Below are 23,017 nucleotides of genomic sequence, written 5' to 3'. Positions count from 1 at the left end.
GCCAAGCGTCACGTCTGGAGGAAACATGGTACCATCCCTTCGGTGAAGCATGGTGGTGGCAGCATCATGCTGTGGGGATGTTTTTCAGTGGCAGGGACTAGGAGACTAGGCAGGATTGAGGGAAAAATGAACGGAGCAAAGTACAGAGAGATTCTTGATCAAAACCTGCTCTAGAGCACTCAAGATCTCAGACTGGGGCGAAGGTTCACCTTCCAACAGGACAACAACCCTAAGCACACAGCCAAGACAACACAGGAGTGGGTTGTGGCCCAGCCAGAGCCCGGACTTGAACCCGATCTAACATCTCTGTAGAGACCTGAAAATAGCTGCGCCGCGACGCTCCCCATACAACCTGACAGAGCTTGAGAAACTCATGTTGTGGAAATTCAGTCCTGAGAAAGACTTGGTCATTTCGTCAAACATTCATCTTATTTAATATTGATTAACTATTGCAATAATGAGGCTGGTCGACCCCCCACCCTTGAGTGTAGGACCGAGTAACCTAACCTTCACACAAATGCAGAGTACTTTATATAGCCGATACTAATAATGCTCAGCCATAGTTGGTTCAACCCCCCTCATGCAGACCAAGGATCATCATAAGCCACACTGGGTTCATCCTGTCGTTATCTGCACGTGGGTTGTTGTCTTAACCCCACCCTGGCTTAGTTTCCCAGATGCAAGGATGATTTTGAGACAATGAGGGATTGTTCTACTCCTAAGCTATCTCTAGTAAAACACATTCTTGTCTACGTAATGCAGTCTTTAAATCATTTTTCAGCTCAAGCCACCTCCAGTGACCACACGCCCAGATTAGCTGCAGGGAACTAGAGTGGATATCATAAAACACAGACACTAACAGGACAGAAATATCTTCCTGTTTGTTAAGTATTAATAGCTAACTATTAATATCAAACAAATCAGGTAAATATGTACTTTTTCTATCACACTACCTAAATACCAGCGAGCCAAGCTTGTAGCGTCATACCCAAGAAGACTCGAGGCAGTAATTGCTGCCAAAGGTGCTTCAACAAAGTTGAGTACTTACGTAAATGTAATATTTCAGTTTTGTATTTTTGTATAAATTTGCAAAAATGGTAGATTTCATGAGGGAAAAAAACAATTTAATACATTTTAGAATAAGGCTGTAACGTAACAAAATGTGGAAAAAGTCAAGGGGTCTGAATACTTTCCGAATGCGCTGTATATCATTACGTCCAAAAATGGATGTAGCAACTAAGGATTCTAGCTCTGAATGACATGCGTTTAACTATTAGGCCCATTAAAAATGTTTAGTGCACACCCACATTGGAGGTCCTGTACCTGGCAGATATTACATCTACCTTCACCCCTGGGCAAGGCCCTATCCACAACCCTGCTGACCTCTGATTTCCAGATCACCTTGAACCTGGTCTTCACCACCACCTTCACCTATTCAGTCATTTCAGACTAGTGATAACCTCACGGGCAGAAGGAATAGATATTAAAGTATTAAAACAAAGCCATGTGGATCTTACCTGCTGTACACTGGCCTGTAGCAGGTCTCCTAGTCTCTCCACCAGCTCAGTGAAGGTTGGCCGGTCTCCTGACTCGCCCTGCCAGCAGTCCAACATGGTCTGGTATCTGAGGAGAAATACACATCATGTCATTATTCTGGCTCATATTCACATTCTGATAACACAGACACACTGTATAGCTATGTTGAGCAATATAGAAATAAATGATGGTAATAATATGGTAATCGTAGAAATCTATATGGGTTGGTAATGATGGTGATGAATTTAGCATAATGCAGATGGCCATGCACTGCTAAGTTTCACTCCGCTGTGCTTTGGTAAGAAGCAGACATTTACCCAAAAGGCAAATAGCATTCAATCTTTTACAAAGGGAGTGCTTTGACTTTAGCAACAACCTGCACTCCACCAGAGAGACCCTGTGTGTGTGGAGGCTGACTGACACCAGAGATGACCTGTAGCTGGCTTCCACCCAAATCAACTGTCATCTAAAATACTCGTATATCCAATATTTCATTTTCCAAGGATAATCTGGTCTCTGGGGCTGTATCTCATTCCCTCTAGGTCTTGGTGTGAACATTAGGAATGCTCAGAGCACCCCCTCTGGTCTTTGACGAGCTGTCAGCCTCGCTGCCCATATGGGAAGACTCAGGGCCGTTATGTGCTGTGTTTCCACTGTAGTGGCCTGTAATAATGGCCGGACTCGGCCGTGTAGGAATTCAGAGATGGAGTGCAGGCTGCTGTTTAAATCAAACCCTACAGTCAGGGGTGATGATGGATCCCTAGCGTGTTTCTTACTATGGAGCGCAGCCTCCAAACAGAGGCCCTTACGTAAACAGAGCCAGGTGCCCATTAGCTCCATTATGTTCCTCTGATTGGCACCAGATTGAGTCAATTTGGATTTTGGAGAAAATTCCAGTAAAAAGCAGATGGTTCATTACAACCTCTGTCTTTTGCCCTCTCCATCTGTGTTTGCATTCAGGGAACCTAGACCTTGGCTTGACAAGACTCCTCCTCTCCTCTCAGTGCAGTGGGGATTGGCTGGAGAAACGACCGGGTTGCTGGGCTGTGATTCCCATGTTAATGAGTGTCCTTGGCCAGGTGGAGGGACTCCTAACATCCTCACAGTGACAGGATGGAAGCCCAGAGCAGACCACCATGGCCCACATGGGCCACACATCAAGAGGAGGAGATGTAGACAGCAATGTATTTCAACCCAGCTTCCTCTCTGCTGCGTAAGGGGAATAAATTGGTTCCCCCTATACTGTCTCTTCAAGGAATACTTTGTCGAGGGGGACCATTGTGGTGGTCGCAATTCCTTAGTCCACTACTCTCTTCTGGCAGGACAGCTGTGGGATGTTGGGAGGTGGACATCGTTTTTCTCTATTCCCGCGTCTTGAGGAGCATTCTTGAGGATGCATCAGATCGCCGTTGGACTGATGGAGGACCTATCGATCTTTTAAGCCGATGGTCACATTCCTGATGAGCCGGTGCACCAGCAGCAGTGTAGATATACCACCCTGTATCGCCCGGCCCTTGGCCCCCTTCATTATCCATGGGATCAAGGTCAGGGTCAGAGCCTCTGGATCCCAGCCTCCCACACACCTGAACAACGTCAGGCCTGGGAGGCTCTGAGGAGAAGTGTTGGAGACAGGGTATTGCCCCTATAGACTAGTGTGTACCGCTCCTCTGCTTGCCATTTAAAGTGATATCAGCGGGTCTTGTGTTTATCTCAGACAAGAGGCAGGTTTTACATCATGGTTCCTTGGCATGAGTATGTGTTCTCTATATCTTCATTCTGTCAATGGAAGGCTTTGCTTTGAACCAGAACGGAAAGTATCTTAGAGAGAGGAACTTGGCACCAGTGGGTCTGACTCTGGATCTACCGAGCTGACATTTGCTTCTGTTCGCGTCCCCACTCTCTTAAGGCCTGTGTCACATGAAGCAATGTGGATGCAATTTCTGTTGCAGATGCAAGTTGCAAGTGACATCATCTCAAGCAACTTTGCTGATACACATTTCAATTCAAATGCAATTGAAATTACATTCAACATCTAATCCTGTTAAACGTCACATCATGGTTTACATAAATTATTTATTTATCCAAACGTTTGGTAATTTTAACAGCATCGATATATAGACAAAATGCTGGCTGTGCAATTTAGCTAGCTAGCCAAAATATTTGCCAACCATGTTTTACCAAGATAGCTAGCAAGCTAACCAAGGTAGCGACGAGCTAAGCTAGCTAGCTAGTGCAGTTCATGTTGGACAATTTCAGTTGAAACTGGACAAAGAAAGGTCTGGGATTTATTGACTGCCAGACCATGTACAAAATCATGACTAGCTATGGTGTCTGGAATTGTTTATACATTTCCCATTTGCCATGTCTCTCTCGTTTGTCGCGATTTTTAGCGGCACTGACAACTGGATGGAACGACATGACGAGTCAACGTAAACCTTTTTCTGCACACTGATTAGACATTGCATACAGTCAGTTACGTGAAATAGAATTGATTTCCATCACTTGCGATGCAATGCAACTAAGTTTCAGGCAATTTCGGGGGGGGTGACACACAGAGCAACCCAAATGCAGCTTTGTTGCAAGCAACATAAATTGTCTCCAGATTGCTTTGTGTGACATCGGCTTAAGACTCCAGTCTGGTTCATATTTTGCTGGTCATCTCCAATCACCATCTCCCAGGTATTGGTGATATATCCATTAGCTTGGTTCCAGTTGGCACAAGATGTTTAAAACAATTCTGGACAACATTTATCAATTACAAATGAATAAGACAGAGGAAGTTTGACTCCACCATGCTCTGTCACAAATGAAAACCAAACTCTATACAGACACACACACACACACACACACACACACACACACACACACACACACACACACACACACACACACACACACACACACACACACACACACACACACACACACACACACACACACACACACACACACACACACACAGCTGAATGGGAGATAGATTAACAGCAGAGCTCAGGAAGTGAGAGCAAGAGGTCCTTATTGCAAACTCAGACATATGCCGCAGCCTGGGACAGTGAGTGAGAGCCCCAGACAGAGCTCCCTGCTGAGAAGCCACCCAGTCACCTAAAGGCAACAACAACCCTAGCTCTCCCTATCCAGTCCACCTCCCTGCTAGACAAACAGCACTGATACCACAGGGCCAGGAGAAACCCCACTAGACTCCCCCAAAGATATTCTGTTTCAGCAGCAGCGTCCACCTCTACCCTGCTTCAGAGCCCCCTTGTGTGGACAAGGGAGGGAGTGTCCCGCCCTTTGGCTCTTATTGCCCTGTGTCTGGCTGCCCCCCTGGCCACTTCACGCTCCCCCAACCTTTAGTGTTGGGCTTAATTACGGCCGCATCGATGTCAGTCTTAAAATGGATCCGCACCTTGCCACCCGCAGCCCCCTCAGTTAACTGCCAATCAGCAGCTCCCGTCTCTCCTCCACATTCAGAGCTGGATTACCCACGATGCCTATAAGCCCTGTCACCCATTCAGACGAAGGAAAGAGCAGATACAAGTCCTTTTTTCACTATATCAATATGGGAGGCTTTTATTGAGTGCCCTTTAATGGGTGGCTCTGAGCAAGAGTTCCTGTTAGCTAATTACCTTCAGGAGAGGTTGGGGGATACGGAGACTTGACGAGAGGCATGGTTCAGGCTCTTTACAAGTTTCAAGAGCCAAGGGAGCTCAGTGTATTATGCACAGGCAAGAGGTAAGAGAGCTATAGCATTTATGATGAACTTTCTGACATGGGCCACTCTTCAAACTGCAAGGGCATTACTTTTTAAAGCCTGAGTTAGATGATGAGATGGGGTTTGTATGTTAAGTAATGGGGAAGCAATGATTGCTTGATCCTTACATCTCAGAGGAGGAGTATTCCGGAGCTCTCATCCTGGTCCCTTCCTTCAGTCGGCAGCAGAACTCCTCGTCGATGTGTAAGCCAGGATATGGAGAGGCACCTGGGAAAGGGAGAGCGAGAGAGAAGTGCAGGGTTATCAGACACTTCAATCTCCCACACAGAGAGGATTGGATACTTTACAAAGATTAGAGAAGAAAGCTTCATAAACACTCAGTTAAGACTGCTTCAAAATCAACTGATTGACCTTACACATGGGCAATGATATGAAACATTGAATAACATCTAGAGATAATGCTAGAATAATTCTGAAATTGGAATATCGGGGGTGAGGTAAGATATATTTTTTAATAACTTTAATTCACGCTTGGCTCAGTCTAAATAAAAACAGTAATACACTAAGCCAACTTGAATCAAATATCCAATCCAGTTGGGGTTTTCAAAAATATTGCCCACGCCATGTAATCCATAAACATTTCCTGACTCATGAACAAATATTTTCATGTACCCGACCAAGATCCCTGACACAATGTCAGATAGCATCTACAGTGGGGCAAAAAAGTATTTAGTCAGTCACCAATTGTGCAAGTTCTCCCACTTAAAAAGATGAGAGAGGCCTGTAATTTTCATCATAGGTACACTTCAACTATGACAGACAAAATGAGAAAAAAATCCAGAAAATCACATTGTAGGATTTTTAATGAATTTATTTGCAAATTATGGTGGAAAATAAGTATTTGGTCACCTACAAACAAGCAAGATGTCTGGCTCTCACAGACCTGTAACTTCTTCTTTAAGAGGCTCCTCTGTCCTCCACTCGTTACCTGTATTAATGGCACCTGTTTGAACTTGTTATCAGTATAAAAGACACCTGTCCACAACCTCAAACAGTCACACTCCAAACTCCACTATGGCCAAGACCAAAGAGCTGTCAAAGGACACCAGAAACAAAATTGTAGACCTGCACCAGGCTGGGAAGACTGAATCTGCAATAGCTAAGCAGCTTGGTTTGAAGAAATCAACTGTGGGAGCAATTATTAGGAAATGGAAGACATACAAGACCACTGATAATCTCCCTCGATCTGGGTCTCCACGCAAGATCTCACCCGGTGGGGTCAAAATGATCACAAGAACGGTGAGCAAAAATCCCAGAACCACACGGGGGGACCTAGTGAATGACCTGCAGTGAGCTGGGACCAAAGTAACAAAGCCTACCATCAGTAACACACTACGCCGCCAGGGACTCAAATCCTGCAGTGCCAGACGTGTCCCCCTGCTTAAGCCAGTACATGTCCAGGCCCGTCTGAAGTTTGCTAGAGAGCATTTGGATGATCCAGAAGAAGATTGGGAGAATGTCATATGGTCAGATGAAACCAAAATATAACTTTTTGGTAAAAACTCAACTTGTCGTGTTTGGAGGACAAAGAATGCTGAGTTTCATCCAAAGAACACCATACCTACTGTGAAGCATGGGGGTGGAAACATCATGCTTTGGGGCTGTTTTTCTGCAAAGGGACCAGGACGACTGATCCGTGTAAAGGAAAGAATGAATGGGGCCATGTATCGTGAGATTTTGAGTGAAAACATCCTTCCATCAGCAAGGGCATTGAAGATGAAACGTGGCTGGGTCTTTCAGCATGACAATGATCCCAAACACACCGCCCGGGCAATGAAGGAGTGGCTTCGTAAGAAGCATTTCAAGGTCCTGGAGTGGCCTAGCCAGTCTCCAGATCTCAACGCCATAGAAAATCTTTGGAGTTGAAAGTCCGTGTTGCCCAGCAACAGCCCCAAAACATCACTACTCTAGAGGAGATCTGCATGGAGGAATGGGCCAAAATACCAGCAACAGTGTGTGAAAACCTTGTGAAGACTTACAGAAAACGTTTGACCTCTGTCATTGCCAACAAAGGGTATATAACAAAGTATTGAGATAAACTTTTGTTATTGACCAAATACTTATTTTACACCATCATTTGCAAATTAATTAATTAAAAATCCTACAATGTGATTTTCTGGATTTTTTTTCTAATTTTGTCTGTCATAGTTGAAGTGTACCTATGATGAAAATTACAGGCCTCTCTCATCTTTTTAAGTGGGAGAACTTGCACAATTGGTAACGCCTGCTAGAACGCCCTTTTTCTTTTCATCACATCAACCAATCATGGCAAACAAATAGGGCGATTACCGCGTAACTCATGTCTAACACAGAAACAGGGGTGTAGTTGATTGTTTGGCACCTAAAACGAACAAGAGGTGGAAATCCTAAACCACAAGACAAAACTCAAGCTGCTAGACAGCACGTCACGTCTCCATATGCATATGCCAGCACCTTGGGACTGGAGCAAGCCTTTGACCTTCAAACACCTATCAGGTTGCCAGACTGAGTGTTTGTAATTTTTTTGCAGTCGTTTCGTGTCCTAATTTATCTTTCTGAGACCATGTTAACACCACCCAGATGTGTGAGTGGTTATGTGAAGGTACTGTATATGTGTCTGTGGGTATTTAGTATTTTCTTTCTTGTATTTTATTTAGATGCCCATAAGCTGTTGCCAAGGCAGCAGCAACTCTTCCTGGGGTCCAAACAGAGTGTGTGGTTGTGACAAAGAAAGGTTACGGGAGAAAGAGAGAGAGACAGTGAGCAAAGGGAGAGAGTGTGTGAGTGAGAGAGAGAGAGATAAAGAGGGAGCATGTGTGTGAGAGAGAGAGAGAGAGAGAGAGAGAGAGAGAGAGCATGTGAGAGAGTAGGAGACAGATAAAGAGAGCATGAGAGAGAGCATGCGAGAGAGAGAGAGAGAGCATGAGAGAGAGAAAGAGAGAGAGAGTGAGAGAAACAGAGAGCGAGAAATAGAGTGAGAGAAACAGAGAGCATGAGAGAGAAAGAGAGAGAGATAGAGAGAGAAACAGAGAGCGAGAAATAGAGTGAGAGAAACAGAGAGCATGAGAGAGACAGAGAGCATGAGAGAGAGATAGAGAGAGCATGAGAGAGAGATAGAGAGAGCATGAGAGAGAAAAAGAGAGAAAGGGAGAGATAAAGAGAGAGAGAGTGAGAGTGAGAGAGATAGAGAGAGAGAGAGAGAGAGAGAGAGAGAGAGAGAGAGAGAGAGAGAACAAGTGTTTGCATGTACCCCATGTCTTGAGGTAGTTCACATTTCACACCCTTTTCTTGTTGTTGACCCAAGTCCTCCTGGGTGATTGGCTTCATGGCAGAGGTTCAAACGTAGCAGCACAATCAAACCTCAAGCCCTGCATCAATGTGCTGTTCTTTCCTTACACTTTCCTAACATTTACTCTGAATGTTGTCCTTGCTGCCTATGGTGACATTTGAGCATACAATATGTCATGTGGAGTCTTGCTCTAGAACAGCTTGGTCTCTGCTTTGTTGCACGGTGCAAAGACAGTCATGAACCGACATTCAATGGCGTCTCAAAGGTTGCAGTGGTTTCACCGCAGGGGCAAACATTTACATTGATCGGCTGCTTGGTTACAGCGCGTTTGCATTGCCAGCTGGGAAGGGAACGGCCGGCTTAAATGGAAGGTATTCTTTCTTTTTAACGGCCCTTTGCCTGTGATAGAATTCACAGTGGAAGTTCACTAATGTTTAAAGCACGAGCAGCATGAAAATTGTTCTCTCAAGCTCACAATGCAGCCCCGTTTTATCCCAGAGGCACAATTACGCAGTAGCAGGAGACAGTTATGACCCAGTACATCTGGAGGAGCTGCATGGCTGGGGGCACCTTGCCTCGCCTGGCTAGCTGACTGGAGACTCCTCACTGAACATCGTTGGTTGATGACAGACAGAAACTTCTCCCTTCTATGGAAGGGATACTGCACACTGTGTGCAAAATTGTAAGATTACATGTAAAAAAAAGCTTCTTGGAGACTATTTCATTAAAAAAATAAAAAATTCTAAGTAGTAATGTTTACTGAGAAATAACAAAAACACATTTAGCATAATATACTTTCTCTGAAATAAGTAAGTTGTAGGGCAGTGAGCATGGAAGCAGTCCAAATCTGTAGTTTCATGACAAGTCCTAAAACAATAGTCCTTGTAAGAGGTGATTTAAGATAAGGACCTACACAACGGAGGAAGTCTGCATTGAATAAGTCTGTATTGTTCCACATGGCTGCGTAGTGAAATGTGCACAGATGTTTGTTCATTTCTGCTCATTAATTCTGCTAATGGGGAGGTCAGGTGAGGAGGTGAGGGACTATAAGGCATAGTGAGTCATTCCTGGTCAGGACTAAAGGTCTGTATATTTACCCAGAGAGAAAATCTCCCACATTAGGACTCCAAAGGACCACACATCGCTCTGAGTGGTGTAGATCTTGTCAAAAATGGCCTCTGGCGCCATCCACTTGAGGGGCAGTCTGGACTGTGGGGGGGAGAGAGAGAGATGGAGATAAGAGACGACAGCTCTTTTAAATCGGTATCTCATCTCACCTGCGTGACTGGCTCTCTCACTAATACCATCAACAACCGACCTGTCACATCTGAGAAGCAGAAGGGCTTGAGTTGAGTGAAGTACTATACATGCCCTCATGCCGTAGTTCTATCACACATCCTCAACCACCAAAACATCCTCTAGTCTATGCAGACAGACACGTTTATTCCGTATTCAGACAAACACTGAAATCTGCCCAGAATATCTGGCATTTCTCAGAACTATTGCATTTATTCAGTCTGTCTTTACAGTGAAAGAATTCACATCATTACTTTCTCACATTTGTTGTGTTACAGCCTGAATTTAAAATGGAATCAATTGAGATTTTTTGGTCACTGGCCTACTACACACAATACCCCATAATGTCAAAATGTATGAAAAATGAAAAGCTGAAATGTCTTGAGTCAATAAGTATTCAAGCCCTTTGTTACGGCAAGCCTAAATAAGTTTGGGAGTAAAAATGTGCTTAACAAGTCACATAAGTTGTGTGGACTCACTCTGTGTGCAATAATAGGGTTTAACGTGATTTTTGAATGACTAACTCATCTCTGTACACCACACAAACAGTTGAAGTCGGAAGTTTACATTCACCTTAGCCAAATACATTTAAACTCAGTTTTTCACAATTCCTGAGATGACCTTTCAGCAGGACAATAACCTTAAACACAAGGCCAAAGCTACACTGGAGTTGCTTACCAAGTAGACAGTGAATTTTCCTAAGTGGCCGAGTTACAGTTTTTACTTAAATTTGCTTGAAGATCTATGGCAAGACTTGAAAATGGTTGTCTAGCAATGATCAACAACAGATTTGACAGAGCTTGAATAATTAAAAAAAAGAATAATGGCCATATATTGTACAATCCAGGTGTGCAAAGCTCTTGGAGAATTACCCAGAAAGACTCACAGCTGTAATCGCTGCCAAGGGCGATTCTAACATGTGTTGACTCAGGTGTCTGAATGCTTATGTAAATGCGATATTTCTGTACTTCTTAATACATTTTTAAGAAATTTGCAAACATATCTAAAAACATGTTTCCACTTCGTCATTATGGGATGTTGTGTGTAGATGGGTGAGAGAAAAAAACAACTGAATCCATTTTGAATTCAGGCTGTAACAAAATGTGGAATAAGTCAAGGGGTATGAATACTTTCTGAAGGCGCTATAGTTTTTGCCAAGTCATTTTTGAATGATGGTAGTCAAGTTACAGTCTCTGGTTTCTCTCACACAACGAGGCGGTAATCGTCAAGTCAATGGCACATTTCATCACATATATAATGTACTTATTATGTCAGATTAATAGAAGTACAATATGTAGCTACTAACATCTCCTTTGCGAACGTAGTCTGGGTCTTTGTAGATGTCTCTGGCCAGTCCAAAATCGCAAATCTTCACAACATTATTCTCCGACAGTAAGATGTTTCTTGCAGCCAGGTCACGATGAATACACTAACGAAAAGAAGACAAGACATCCATTTGGATTAGGATTGATATCAATGCATGACTTTACATGAACGTTTGAGTTCTGTGGAGATATCTCAAGTTAAGATTCAGCCTAATGGGATAATGCATGGCTAGAGCCAGGACTATTTCCTGACCATGTGACCTTACAGGAAACACTCGTGGCCCTGTGCATGTCAGCTAAGACAACCATATGGAACAGTCATCAGTGATATTCTGATGTGAAGTGTTTCATATCCAGGTTAAGCCCTTCTTTCTAATGGGGATAGTTACAACAATGGGTTCACTAATGAGTCTAATCTGCTCTCCCAGAGCTTGTGACTGAGTTTTAAATGTGAATGAGTTTTAGACTGATTATAGCCAATATGCCAATAGGCTTAATATGAATGAAAAAAGGTCAACAAAACCACTTCCCCGGCATTCGAAATACAACAGCATTTTATTAAAGTCAACTGGACAGAATAAAGCGTTATAAACTGGTATTAGCTGATTTAAAAACAGCAACTTGTGTCTCATCAGACTGCCTTTTGGAAACATATTGATTTTGATGCAGTAATTTGCCTAGAGGAAGTGCATACCTTGCGTGAAGCCAGGAACTCCATGCCTTTTGCAACTTGGAAACTGTAGCAAATCAAATCTTCCATTGTCAATACTCTCTTGTACAGATCCTCTGGCTCTGAGGGTAAAACAAAACACAAAGTGGTAATGACTACAAACAATTTTCATAAACACAATTTAGTATGGTGTAACACATGAATTATGCACAATACAAATGTATACATGCAGGATCATCAACTCCATATTGTTAATGTAAGCCTCCCATACAAAGAAACCTGCAACATGCCATCATCGAAACCCCCTTTGTCACGTACAGTACGGTTCATTCGTCCACCTACAGTCTCTGTCTTCCTAAAAACATCCTTTAAAGACAGGAGAGGATGCCTGGTGTTATTTTAGATGTGGGGTGAGACGTGTGATATCGGTGCAGTGTGACAGCAGGAGGGGGTTTGTGGAGGAACCCAGTGGACTCCTTCCATCAGCCCACCTGAGTAAACATTTAATCACACCAGAAATAACACATCACAAAACAAAATGTCCGACACGCCAGGACCAGACAAACACTTCTGTCAGAGGCCTTTTCCTCCACTCCTCCTTCTCATCCAGGCACAGCGGGTGCCAGCCTGTGGTTCTGACCTATCGATTGTAATTATGAACAGGAGGAGGAAATGTCCCATCAGGCCCAGGAAGAAAACAATCCGGGGGAGGGCGGGGTGGAGGTAAGGGAAAGGAAGACACTGTTGGCTCGTGTAGTTTTACCTTCCTCCTCTTCCTCTGAGTCGCAGTAGCTCTTATCTTCCACAAAGCCGGAGCTGGCCGAGCTTCCGGTGCTTGCCACGCTCTCCAGGCGCCGCTTGATGAGCTCGCTGAGGTCACAGCCCGACCCCGACGTCACCAGCTTACCGTCCTGGCTCTGACGAGACACACAACAGATACAAGACGCTAAGCTTGAGTCTCTTTAGAAAGCGGCTCTGCTGACAATCTGGGGTTTTCTTATCAGGTTGAGAAATAGACTAAACGATGAAGGCTTTTGAATAGGATTTAATGAGAAAACAGCATTTCTGAAAGCTTCAGTCCGTGAAGATGCTGATTCACCTTATAGACGATGAAATCCGCCCTCTTGCTTCTCAAGTAGTTTGACAAGTTTCCATATTTGCAGTACTCCACTATCATCATCAATGGACCTGAGAAGAAAGAAGCACAGAATTCAAAGAAACTGACTAACGAGTAATGATTCAGAAACAGTGACAAGAGTGTGTTGAAATCATGATGGATTTTCTCTGAGATGCCAGCAATTTATACCTTTACTTCACAAGTCATACACTGTGGCTAAGTTTAACCATAGAGTTAACCCTGTCCTCTGTCTCGCTCACCTCCAGGCTTGGTGCAGGCTCCTAGCAGGTTGACCACGTTCAGATGATGACCAATGTGGATCAGGATCTTCAGCTCGGACATCAGAGCCTTGCGCTCATTTGTCGTAGCTCCTCCTGTTACAACGCAAACACACAGACCATTTAGAGGGATGCTGGTTAAATATACATTTCCTATTGCGGGGATACTGTTTCATACAACCCCTCAAAAGAGTGGATGTATTTGGACTTTAAATGACATTTTCATTGAAGTTATTTCGCTTTGTTTAAGATGACTCCAACTGATGTACGTTCATGGACGTCTGGTAACCAAACAGTATATTTAATAAAGAACAGATTTGACATATGTGGAGGAGATTTCAGATAGGCAGGAAATGTTTCATTTGAGAAAATATGATCATCGACATGAGAACATTCAATGTGAAAGGTTAAGACGGCATGCAAAGATAATGTCAGGAAAGGAATGAAGTCAACATGGGAATATATATAACTTCAAACATAAACATCAGCCTTCTCTCACATTCAAACAGGTTCTCAAATACAACCCAAAGCACAGCCATACATTCCGTCAAAATAAACCCTGGAGCACACACGGAGAGACAATATAACTGTTGACTGTGAACAGGGCTCCCGAGTGGCACAGCGGTCTCAGGCACTGCATCGCCGTGCAAGAGGCATCACTGCAGTCCCTGGTTCGATTCTAGGCTGTATCACATCCGGCTGTGATTGGGAGTCCCAAAGGGTGGCGCACAATTGGCCCAGCGTCGTCCGGGTTTGGCTGAGGTAGGCCGTCATTGTAAATAAGACTTTGTTCTTAACTGACTTGCCTAGTTAAATACAGGTTCAATTTTTTTTTAAAGATCACAGAACAGATAATGCTGTTGTTTTCCTCAGTTGTTTATCCAGTCTACACATCATATAAGGAGGCGGATATCTGGGTCAGGCATGCTATGAGGTCAGAGGGAGGGTTATTCTTAACCAAATAAACTAAACACCATCAAAGGGACTCGTCCTTTTTGGGGTGCCATCGACGCCAAAGATTAACGGTCAACCATAAATCAACCTCTACGCTACGCTGATCTCAAAGACCGTGGAATAGCCACTAGTCAAAGGTGGGTGGCGAGCTTAATGCGTCCGATGAGCCTGTATAATGTCTCTCTCTTTCATTATCTGAAAAGCTCATCTGGCCACAGGTGGTTGGAGTTAGCAATGTTAGTAAACAATATTGTCCCTAACTGATAAACAAAAGGAAAACATTGATTGAACAAAATAGTGCGAAATATTCCTGCTCTTATCCATCACTGACTCCCTGGATGTGGTTTACTCTGACAGAGATTTTGGTCGATTTTAATCATGAATCAATGACTTGAATTTAAATAATGAATGGAGAACATAGAGAGTTGATCTGAGTTTTGGGTCTGTACTTCTGCTCTGTCTTATTGTTGGCTCATCACAGTGGTCCCAGCATGCTCTGGAAGCTGGAGCTGACTGACGCTGAGTCTCAAACCACCCGTAGGAAGGGTCAGTTTAGGGAAGTGAGCTGCTTTTCACTACGTTTGACCTGGGGTTCCTGGAGCAGAGCAGGGAGCAACAGCCAGCCCGGCGAGCTTGGTTCCTCTGTGATTAATGGAAGGGGATGATTAATGCCGTGACACTGATGGAAATATCTAACAAATGGCCTGGTTTATCATGTCGCTAGATCTATCACAAAACACCATCACTGTCCATCCATGGTCCCATTACTCTACAGAGTTGGAGTTGGCCACCCCAACAGAGCCAAGAGGGAAGTTAGTTTGACCACTTCAACCCTAAGGGGATACAGCCAGTAATGTTGGGCTGAAATGTTTACTCTGCTAAGATCAGTAGGCCAAATCCCTTGGACAGTCTCTCTTGCTTCTGGAGTCTCTTTTCTTCCGCTTTTCGCTGTTTCCATTTTGATGGAATAAATATGTTCTGCCAGATTTAGAAAGATTGTGAAATGTGTCTGTAAGTTATGGTGACCATAAATCTTGAATGGGGAAGGGGGGGGGGTCATTGATCTCAATTGTTTGTGTATCTAAAAAAACATCAGGTCTATAAACCTTAATAAGGATTAACGTGCATATCTTGTGTAGATGCATCATTTGTACCATCCACGTTTACATTTTTCATCGCCTGAAAATCTTGGACCCAAGTGGAATGCTTTCCTGATTCCTGTCACATCTGCAGAATGTCATCCTCACCAGGGACACCAAGGCCTTAGTCTCTCTCAGACCAAACAGTCTGTTAGAAGCAGCCATCACACGCCTACAACTGGCTACACACGTGTGCCATCACAGTTCTTGAATTCATATCATGCACAAGAAACCAAATAACCTGCTGAAAGGACAGATGGTTGTTTTACATCTGTTACATTCAGAACGATGGCTGTTGTGTTTCTACCGTAGGAGCTGACCATGTGCATTGGGAGAGGAGTACCTTCATCAGTATCATCTCCACCAGGTGGGATCAAAAGGAAGTTATCTGGAAACAACCTGCATGACTTCTCAGCCTGGTTTCCCAACCAAAGTGACTCGCGAGTGCTGTTAATGAGCCTGCATTACGTTTTCAGATCAAAGTCTTGATAATAACGCCTCTACCCTATACCTTTCAGCATTTTGACAGCCACAGTCTTGCAGGTCGAGAGCTTGTCGATCCCAAAAGCAGAAGCCTCCACCACTTTCCCGAAGGCTCCATGGCCCAGAGTTTTGCCTGAGAGAGAAAGAAGAGAGAGAAGAGAGAGAAGAGAGAAAGAGAGCAAGAGAGAGACAGACCAGTGGGTTAAGTAAATCAGATTGGGTTCCCTGTCAGGGGCGATATGGGCCTGTAATTAACCTTTTACTGCAGTGGGTTAAATCAGGGACACACAGAGTGATTCTTGGTCTACTTTGAAACAAATCAACTTTAAAATAAAAGTATACACCTCACTCACATGGTTATGGGCTTACAAAAAAGAAGACACCTGTACCATGTCAGATATAGAGTTGAAATGTATTCAATTTAGAGTTTCAATACAATGTTACAGTTTCTATACATCACAGAAGAGTGAAATATAACAAAACTGTTTGACATAGAAAGACCGGACATTCCACCCATTAGGGCAAAAGAGGGCACTTTTGGTCATTGACTGCAGGAAAGGGCTAAAACAACCTAATGAGGTTCTGACGACTGGACCCGTGAAGCGTTCCTTCAGGGGATATATAATGTTAAGACTGTGTGACAGCGGAGGGTCACTGATGAGTAACGAAGCTACACCCTCTTCACAGGGGGGTGACACCTGTTGATGTGTCAAAAATGACATTAACCTGTTGATGTGAAGTATATGGTGAACAAATAAATTCACTTACAGTAGTTGCCCCTTCGTGGTGCGTATTGACCTTTTGAGTTACAGCGTCGTCATGGTGAGGGACTTCGTAGACCGTACCAGTGCTGTGTGGTGTAGTAAGTTACTCACCCAGTCTGAGGCGGTCTCGGGGAAACTCCCACTTGCTGCTGTCATACTGCAGGAGTTCACACTGCTCATCCAGAGGAAACTCGTCTGGGTCGATGATGATGGATGGACCCATTTTATAGTCCACAGACTGGAAGGGAGATGAGAGGGAGAAGAAAATGGTGATGGAGCTCGTGTACAGTAGGTATGTGAAATCAAACAGGATTTGTGGAAAATACACTTTTTCATGTTAAGTAAAGGACAAGAGCAAGTGTTCTACCATGACCGTGCCATTGTTCTACCATGACCGTGCCATTGTTCTACCATGACCGTGCCATTGTTCTACCATGACTGTGCCATTGTTCTACCATGACCGTGCCATTGTTCTACCATGACCGTGCCATTGTTCTACCATGACCGTGCCATTGTTCTACCATGACCGTGTTCTACATTGTTCTACCATGACCGTGCCATTGTTCTACCATGACCGTGCCAGTGTTCTACCATGACCGTGCCATTGTTCTACCATGACCGTGCCAGTGTTCTACCATGACCATGCCAGTGTTCTACCATGACCATGCCAGTGTTCTACCATGACCGTGCCAGTGTTCTACCTTGACCGTGCCATTGCTCTACCATGACCGTGCCATTGCTCTACCATGACCGTGCCATCGTTCTACCATGTCCGTGCCATCGTTCTACCATGACCGTGCCATCGTTCTACCATTACCGTGCCAGTGTTCTACCATTACCGTGCCAGTGTTCTACAATGACCGTGCTATTGTTCTACCATGACCGTGCCAGTGTTCTACCATGACCGTGCCATTGCCATACCATGACTTTGCCATACCATGACCGTGCCTTTGGTCTACCATGACTGTCTTTGTAATGTGCCTATTTCTATTGTCTTTGGACTGTGGATGCATGTTCTCTACTTTCTTGTCATACACACAAACATGATCTCAGCACTTTTCCAATGCCAGGAAATGTGGAAATCGTAAACGTCAAGCTAAAATTATCCCACCCAATTGAACTGCATTTTGCAAGAGACATGAGTCAGTGATCGCAGTTGACAAAATCTGTATAGTGAGATTGCACTCCACTCCTGAAGCTCATAAACAAAAACCTCAAAATTGTAGTGTGGATGTTTGAATATGTCTTGAGAAGAGTATGTTACACATTGTTAAATGGCATGATGCTATGGTTTAATTAACTAAGTAAAAAAAAATGAATGGTGAGTCAAGTCCCCAGTGCAGTATGCAAACAGTTACCACTTTCAAATGTCTTCACAGTCAAGAAGAGTGAGATAGAGAGCACAGAACTAGCTGTGATTGCAGGGAGATCTCTTGTTTACCTTCCTCAGCTTGCGGATGAAGAGGATGAGCATGAGCCAGAGGAAGGTGGCAGCAGCTCCTGTACACACCAGGACGATAACCTCAATGTTGGGTTTCCCCTCATCACCTGGAAGGAGACCACAGGAACAATTAGTCAACTGTTGTTCACCGAGGAATTATGTGTTTTCGATGATTCTTGAAAAATGTATAAGAATTGATAACTGAGAACAAATATAAATGGGGATGTACACAATAGAGGAACGGTTTTGTTTGTTTAACATATTAGAGTAAGACATGGCACTGGTCTACTTATCCAGTACTTGAAAGTACATTTCTCTAAGTGAATCCAAGGAAGTAAATTACACCACTGCAATGTTGATTTTTTGAAAGTCCACTTTGGCATTTCTCTCAGTTATTCATTTTTTGCTAGATTAACTCATTTCCGCCATGTTGTGTTCACACTACAAGTGGAAACACATTCCACTGCGTATCCCTAATTTTCTTAACTATCCATGTCAACATTCACAGTCAGCCATCTCAAAACTGCCTTCCTTAATCTTTAGGAATTTTGTGAAATAGTTTTGTTTAGAGTAATGCCTAAATAAAGGTTTGGCAATGCATGAAACAAACTGTCTAATTTTGGACATGATCTAACGGATGATGCTGACACCGGGGTTGGACTTTGAGGAAAATGGGACATTTTTGGGGGAACAGGAATTCATGTCTGGTGCCAGGGCTAGTCGTCAGAATACCGTCGCATGACCTTGCCCCCCTCCCTCAGTCTGTGTCATCATGTTTCCAGTCCCATGGTTATTTAACGAGAAGACTTCTCCCCTTGCTGTGCCCACAGTCATTGAGTGTGGGACCTCTTAACACACTCTTTGCAGGTCATGTCCCATGGGTGGGGACCTCGTTTAGAGCTCCAAGAGCCCCAGTCATAAAAGCCAGTGGAGTAATTCACTGGACATACTTGGAAGCCTCTTGGCAGCCTCCCTCTCTAGAGAGAGTTCTCATACTGAAGTCTGGCCAGAGCCATTTGTACTGTTGACAAGAAAACATGACCCAGTATGGCCAAAAGGTTTCCTGTGACTGTGATTGGTCATGCAGTAAGGAAGTGTTCTGGCTGTGGCTGTGCTGGTTAAACTCAGGGTTGATTGGAATCTGACGTGGTTAATGTACTGCAGTTAGATTCATTGGATATCGTTATCAGGATGACATGGGTTCTCGTCAAGCTCATTATGATGGAAATAAAGTAGTGACTCACCCACGACAGTGACCACAGCACTGGCTTTCACACTCCCCTCACCGTTGCTGGCCAGACACTCGTAGAAGCCCTCATCGTCTTTCTTCACTCTCTTGATCGTCAGCACCCCATCCTCCCTCAGGCTAATACCTGGAACAACAGCACGAAGTCAACAGCTCAGATTCTATTGCGAAAATGACTAACATGGTTGAGCAATTCAGCAACGAGGAGGCCCAGGAGATTTTCTTGATCATGTGACCCGACCAGGGAAAACCCAGGGCCCCTAAATCCCGAGTCATTTCTTACCTGGACCCTCCTGTACTGGTAGGTTGTCTTTGTACCAGGTGATGTAGGGTGGCGGCACACCCAGGGCATAGCAGGCCATAGTCAGAGTGCTGCTGCTGTTTACATCTTGATTGGTCAGGTTCTGTCTCAGCCACGGCCTCTTCCTCTCTGTTTCAATCACAAAAGCATATCTGAATTCGATCGCTCTTCTTTTCAAGATTTTCCTCAGACAAACTCATCTCTCTACTGGGTTTCATAATCACGAGCGGGTTTATATCCAGGAGCAGGCACTTTTAAATACGATGTTACACAAACATATTATTCTTTGAGTTGCAATTACTGTTCTGTTAGAGACCTCATTGAACACCCAGCAGGCAATGTACTCTCTGTCACTTCCTCACCATGCACAGTCAGCACAGTCTTGACTATAGCTCTCTTGTTGTGGATCTTGTGCGCCCAGCACTGGTAGCCTGCTGTGTGATTCCTGGACACATTGTGCAGGCTTAGGGAGAGAGAGATAGAGTAGGGGCTGAACTGCAGGGCCGTGACGTTGTTGGTGATGGTGGAGTTCTGAGGGTCCTTCCACTGCAGGTCTGTGTACAGGTACCGAGTCCCCCTGCAGGTCAGAGTGACGTCGTCACCCTCGATGGCAGTCTGGGGCTCAATGGCCAGGTGCTGAGGGTGATCTGGCGGGGGAGAGGGGAAAAACACATCAGGTCATTAGGAGTGTTAGAGCATTTTTTTGTTTGGGGGAGGACACCCCATTTGGGTGCATAGTAAAACTACCATGCATAAGCACAGGTTAGATTATTGTACAGTATATAAGTGGGATACAAGAGCATCGTTGTTACTGCCTGTAAACCTCTCTAGGACACTGACGCTGTCCTATTCTGGGAAAGAACATCTCCGAAACATCAAGCTGCGCATCACCACACCAGGAATTTGCAGTTATTTCCTGTTTCATCACTGTTAATTGGAAGCACGTTGGCGGTGTGCGGTGAGCAGCGCTGATGTTCGGCCTACAGCAGTGCAATAGGAATCAGGCCGGGGCCGGGCCTCCAGGGAGCCAGACTGAGTTTGTTTATTCAGAACACTGGAAAGCATTCTGTGTTCCATAAGAGACGACAGCTGTTATTACAATTCTGCAGCATTCCAGTGCTCTCGATCTCCACCTCTGGAATGGTGGCACATTGCAGCACTTCCTCCAGAGACTGATTTTATTCTCATCCGGAAACTCGGAGTTTGGCATCATCAGCCGTGTCCCCAAACATAGTGTCACCACCATTCCCAATTACAATCTATCATCAATCAGTTTTCAACTTCAAAACTTCTACGGTTTCACATTTTTTCCCGCGGTAATGACTGCTTGCGTGCCCTGACAGCTGATTTCTCCTATCATTATATAACTGGACTAGATGGAATTTTCATTTCATGAACATTTGGAACTGTTCAGATGCATATAAAAAATGATTCATGCAGCGGCAGGCTCCGAGAAGAAGAGAAATGACCCGCGGGTACTCCAGTGTTCGCTCAGAGCTGTTTTTAAACTCGCAGTATTAGACGGTACCATATGGCCCAGGACATGTTTGCCTCTTCCGTTCGATCCTGAAGCCTGCCTGCTCCGGAGGAAGATGGTTTCAATTAATGCCTCCATCTGCACTCTTTATTGCACAGTACAATCTGTGCATTCTTTCGCTTGCCTCGCAATTCATTACAGTGCGTACGTGTAGTCACTGGAAGCGAGACTTCATGTATGTTATATGTTATACTGTATGCCTGGCCCGTAAAAATAAAAACCACTCAAGCATTTCTGCTTGTAATTTTTCCTTATGCTGTTTCTTTCAATCTACTCCCCACGTTGTGTAATGTTAAATTGGCCCACTTACCGTCCACATAGAAGGGGGTTCTCAGTGTACGGGTGCCAAGTTTGTTCTGGGCTGCGCAGGAGTAGATCCCTGTGACGTTAGCCGCTCCCACCACTAGCGTACTCACAGTCTATGGAGGAGAGTGAACAAGCCAATCATTCGATCTACAATACAGCCAGCAAATGCTGTACACTATGTGCAAAATATATGTTTATCTCGATGAGACTAACTTGTACAAATAAAAAAGTTACATGAAAAATGTTCAGGTTGGCATAAGATTAATTATACCTCAATCCATACACACTGACACAATGTCTTTTGAAATACCACAGCAGATGTTCCATCAACATCAGTGTGGCTATTTTGCCATTAGCTAGTGTGTCAGAGATCTGCCTTAAGCCTAGCCTGTTTTATGCTCTCGTCACAATAATGGAAGGATACATCTGGACTTTCAAAACCCGCCTCTTCTCTCCCCACAGCACAGGTCCACAGAAAGAGTGCCGGGGCCTCCATGTCATTTCCTGGGGAGCATTTACAATGCCACACTCGATTCTATCACCGTTGGAGTGGAACCCGTTTAATGGCTTAAGTAGACACAACAATAAGTACGATTTGGGCAAGGGGCCAGATTGCGTAGGGTTCTGTTTTGTGTTCAGAACGACATCTGTTTTCAGAGCAGCTACATCAAAGGTGCTGAATGCTGTGGCTGTATTGTCTGGGTGGTGTTAACTTCCTGGGTTTCTAGTGCCATTGTGCTCTGCCCCTCAGAAATAGAGCTTTAGCCATGAGACTGGACTGTGTCGGACACATTTTCACTGTTTTAATATGGTTTCAATGCTTCAGCTCATATTGTGAGCAGGGTTGAGGGAGTAACACATTACACAAAAACGGTAACTGTGGTCCGTTACAATAGCAGCAAAAATATTGTAATCAGATTACCGATACTTTTGAAAAACTAGATGATTACTTTGAGGATTACTTTTAAATTCAGAAAGGATGTTTGCGGGGAAAAAAAAGTTGACACTTCTCTGTTAATGACATTCAAATCAGCACTGAAAACAGTTTAAGTTTGTTCCACCTGAGCGAGTCTGACCACAAGTCAGAGACCACTATGATGACACACCAAATGTGTTTGATGGATCGCGGGAAAAGAGCAGGAATAGGCTTTTGTAGGCTACAGTCCAAGCTGTCTTCCAATGGTGCGACTGCTGTCGGCATCCAAAGATTATCCAAGTTGAATAAAAGCTTGGAGGTAAGGATGACAGCAGTGGTGTAGTCTACGGTGATACAGATATCACTTATTATTGATATCTACATAGCGCATTGATGTGAATCACACTGCTGCTCTCTCATTTAGCTATTTTCGCTTTACGGATTGTGGTTGTTGTGGATGGCTGTTCACAAATCTAAATGTGTATTTGAACCCAATAATGGTTAGAGTCAAGAAGGTTAAGCTGCCTATCAATCATTGTTTTTGAAACCAGTGGACAGCCAGTGAAAAATGCACTCTTGCAACAGCTGCACAGTGTGGATCCAAGCTTCTGGAATAAAAGTGGGGCTTTTACTGCTCAATCTAATTCATTCTGGAAAAAATATATATC

At 44.1% G+C, this 23,017-nt stretch overlaps 1 protein-coding gene across 1 annotated transcript in view; it reads right to left on the bottom strand.

The window, feature by feature from the left end:
* Window positions 1-23,017, bottom strand: part of LOC112220893 (vascular endothelial growth factor receptor kdr-like) — a 72,601-nt gene that overhangs the window by 13,881 nt on the left and 35,703 nt on the right. Inside the window, exons 12-26 of the mRNA XM_024382850.2 lie at window positions 21,438-21,546; window positions 19,953-20,237; window positions 19,573-19,719; window positions 19,288-19,416; window positions 18,044-18,150; window positions 16,714-16,840; window positions 15,867-15,971; window positions 13,245-13,358; window positions 12,967-13,055; window positions 12,631-12,784; window positions 11,892-11,989; window positions 11,179-11,301; window positions 9,674-9,785; window positions 5,416-5,515; window positions 1,518-1,623 (exon numbers count right to left, since the gene is read on the bottom strand). Coding sequence (XP_024238618.1) covers window positions 1,518-1,623; window positions 5,416-5,515; window positions 9,674-9,785; window positions 11,179-11,301; window positions 11,892-11,989; window positions 12,631-12,784; window positions 12,967-13,055; window positions 13,245-13,358; window positions 15,867-15,971; window positions 16,714-16,840; window positions 18,044-18,150; window positions 19,288-19,416; window positions 19,573-19,719; window positions 19,953-20,237; window positions 21,438-21,546 — 1,905 coding nt within the window. The remainder of the gene's footprint in view (window positions 1-1,517; window positions 1,624-5,415; window positions 5,516-9,673; window positions 9,786-11,178; window positions 11,302-11,891; window positions 11,990-12,630; window positions 12,785-12,966; window positions 13,056-13,244; window positions 13,359-15,866; window positions 15,972-16,713; window positions 16,841-18,043; window positions 18,151-19,287; window positions 19,417-19,572; window positions 19,720-19,952; window positions 20,238-21,437; window positions 21,547-23,017) is intronic.

This window comes from Oncorhynchus tshawytscha, linkage group LG21 (genome assembly GCF_018296145.1).
Source record: "Oncorhynchus tshawytscha isolate Ot180627B linkage group LG21, Otsh_v2.0, whole genome shotgun sequence".
Classification (NCBI taxonomy): domain Eukaryota; kingdom Metazoa; phylum Chordata; class Actinopteri; order Salmoniformes; family Salmonidae; genus Oncorhynchus; species Oncorhynchus tshawytscha.
The sequence above is the reverse complement of the archived record's forward strand: the minus strand, read 5'-3'. Positions and strand labels throughout refer to the sequence as shown.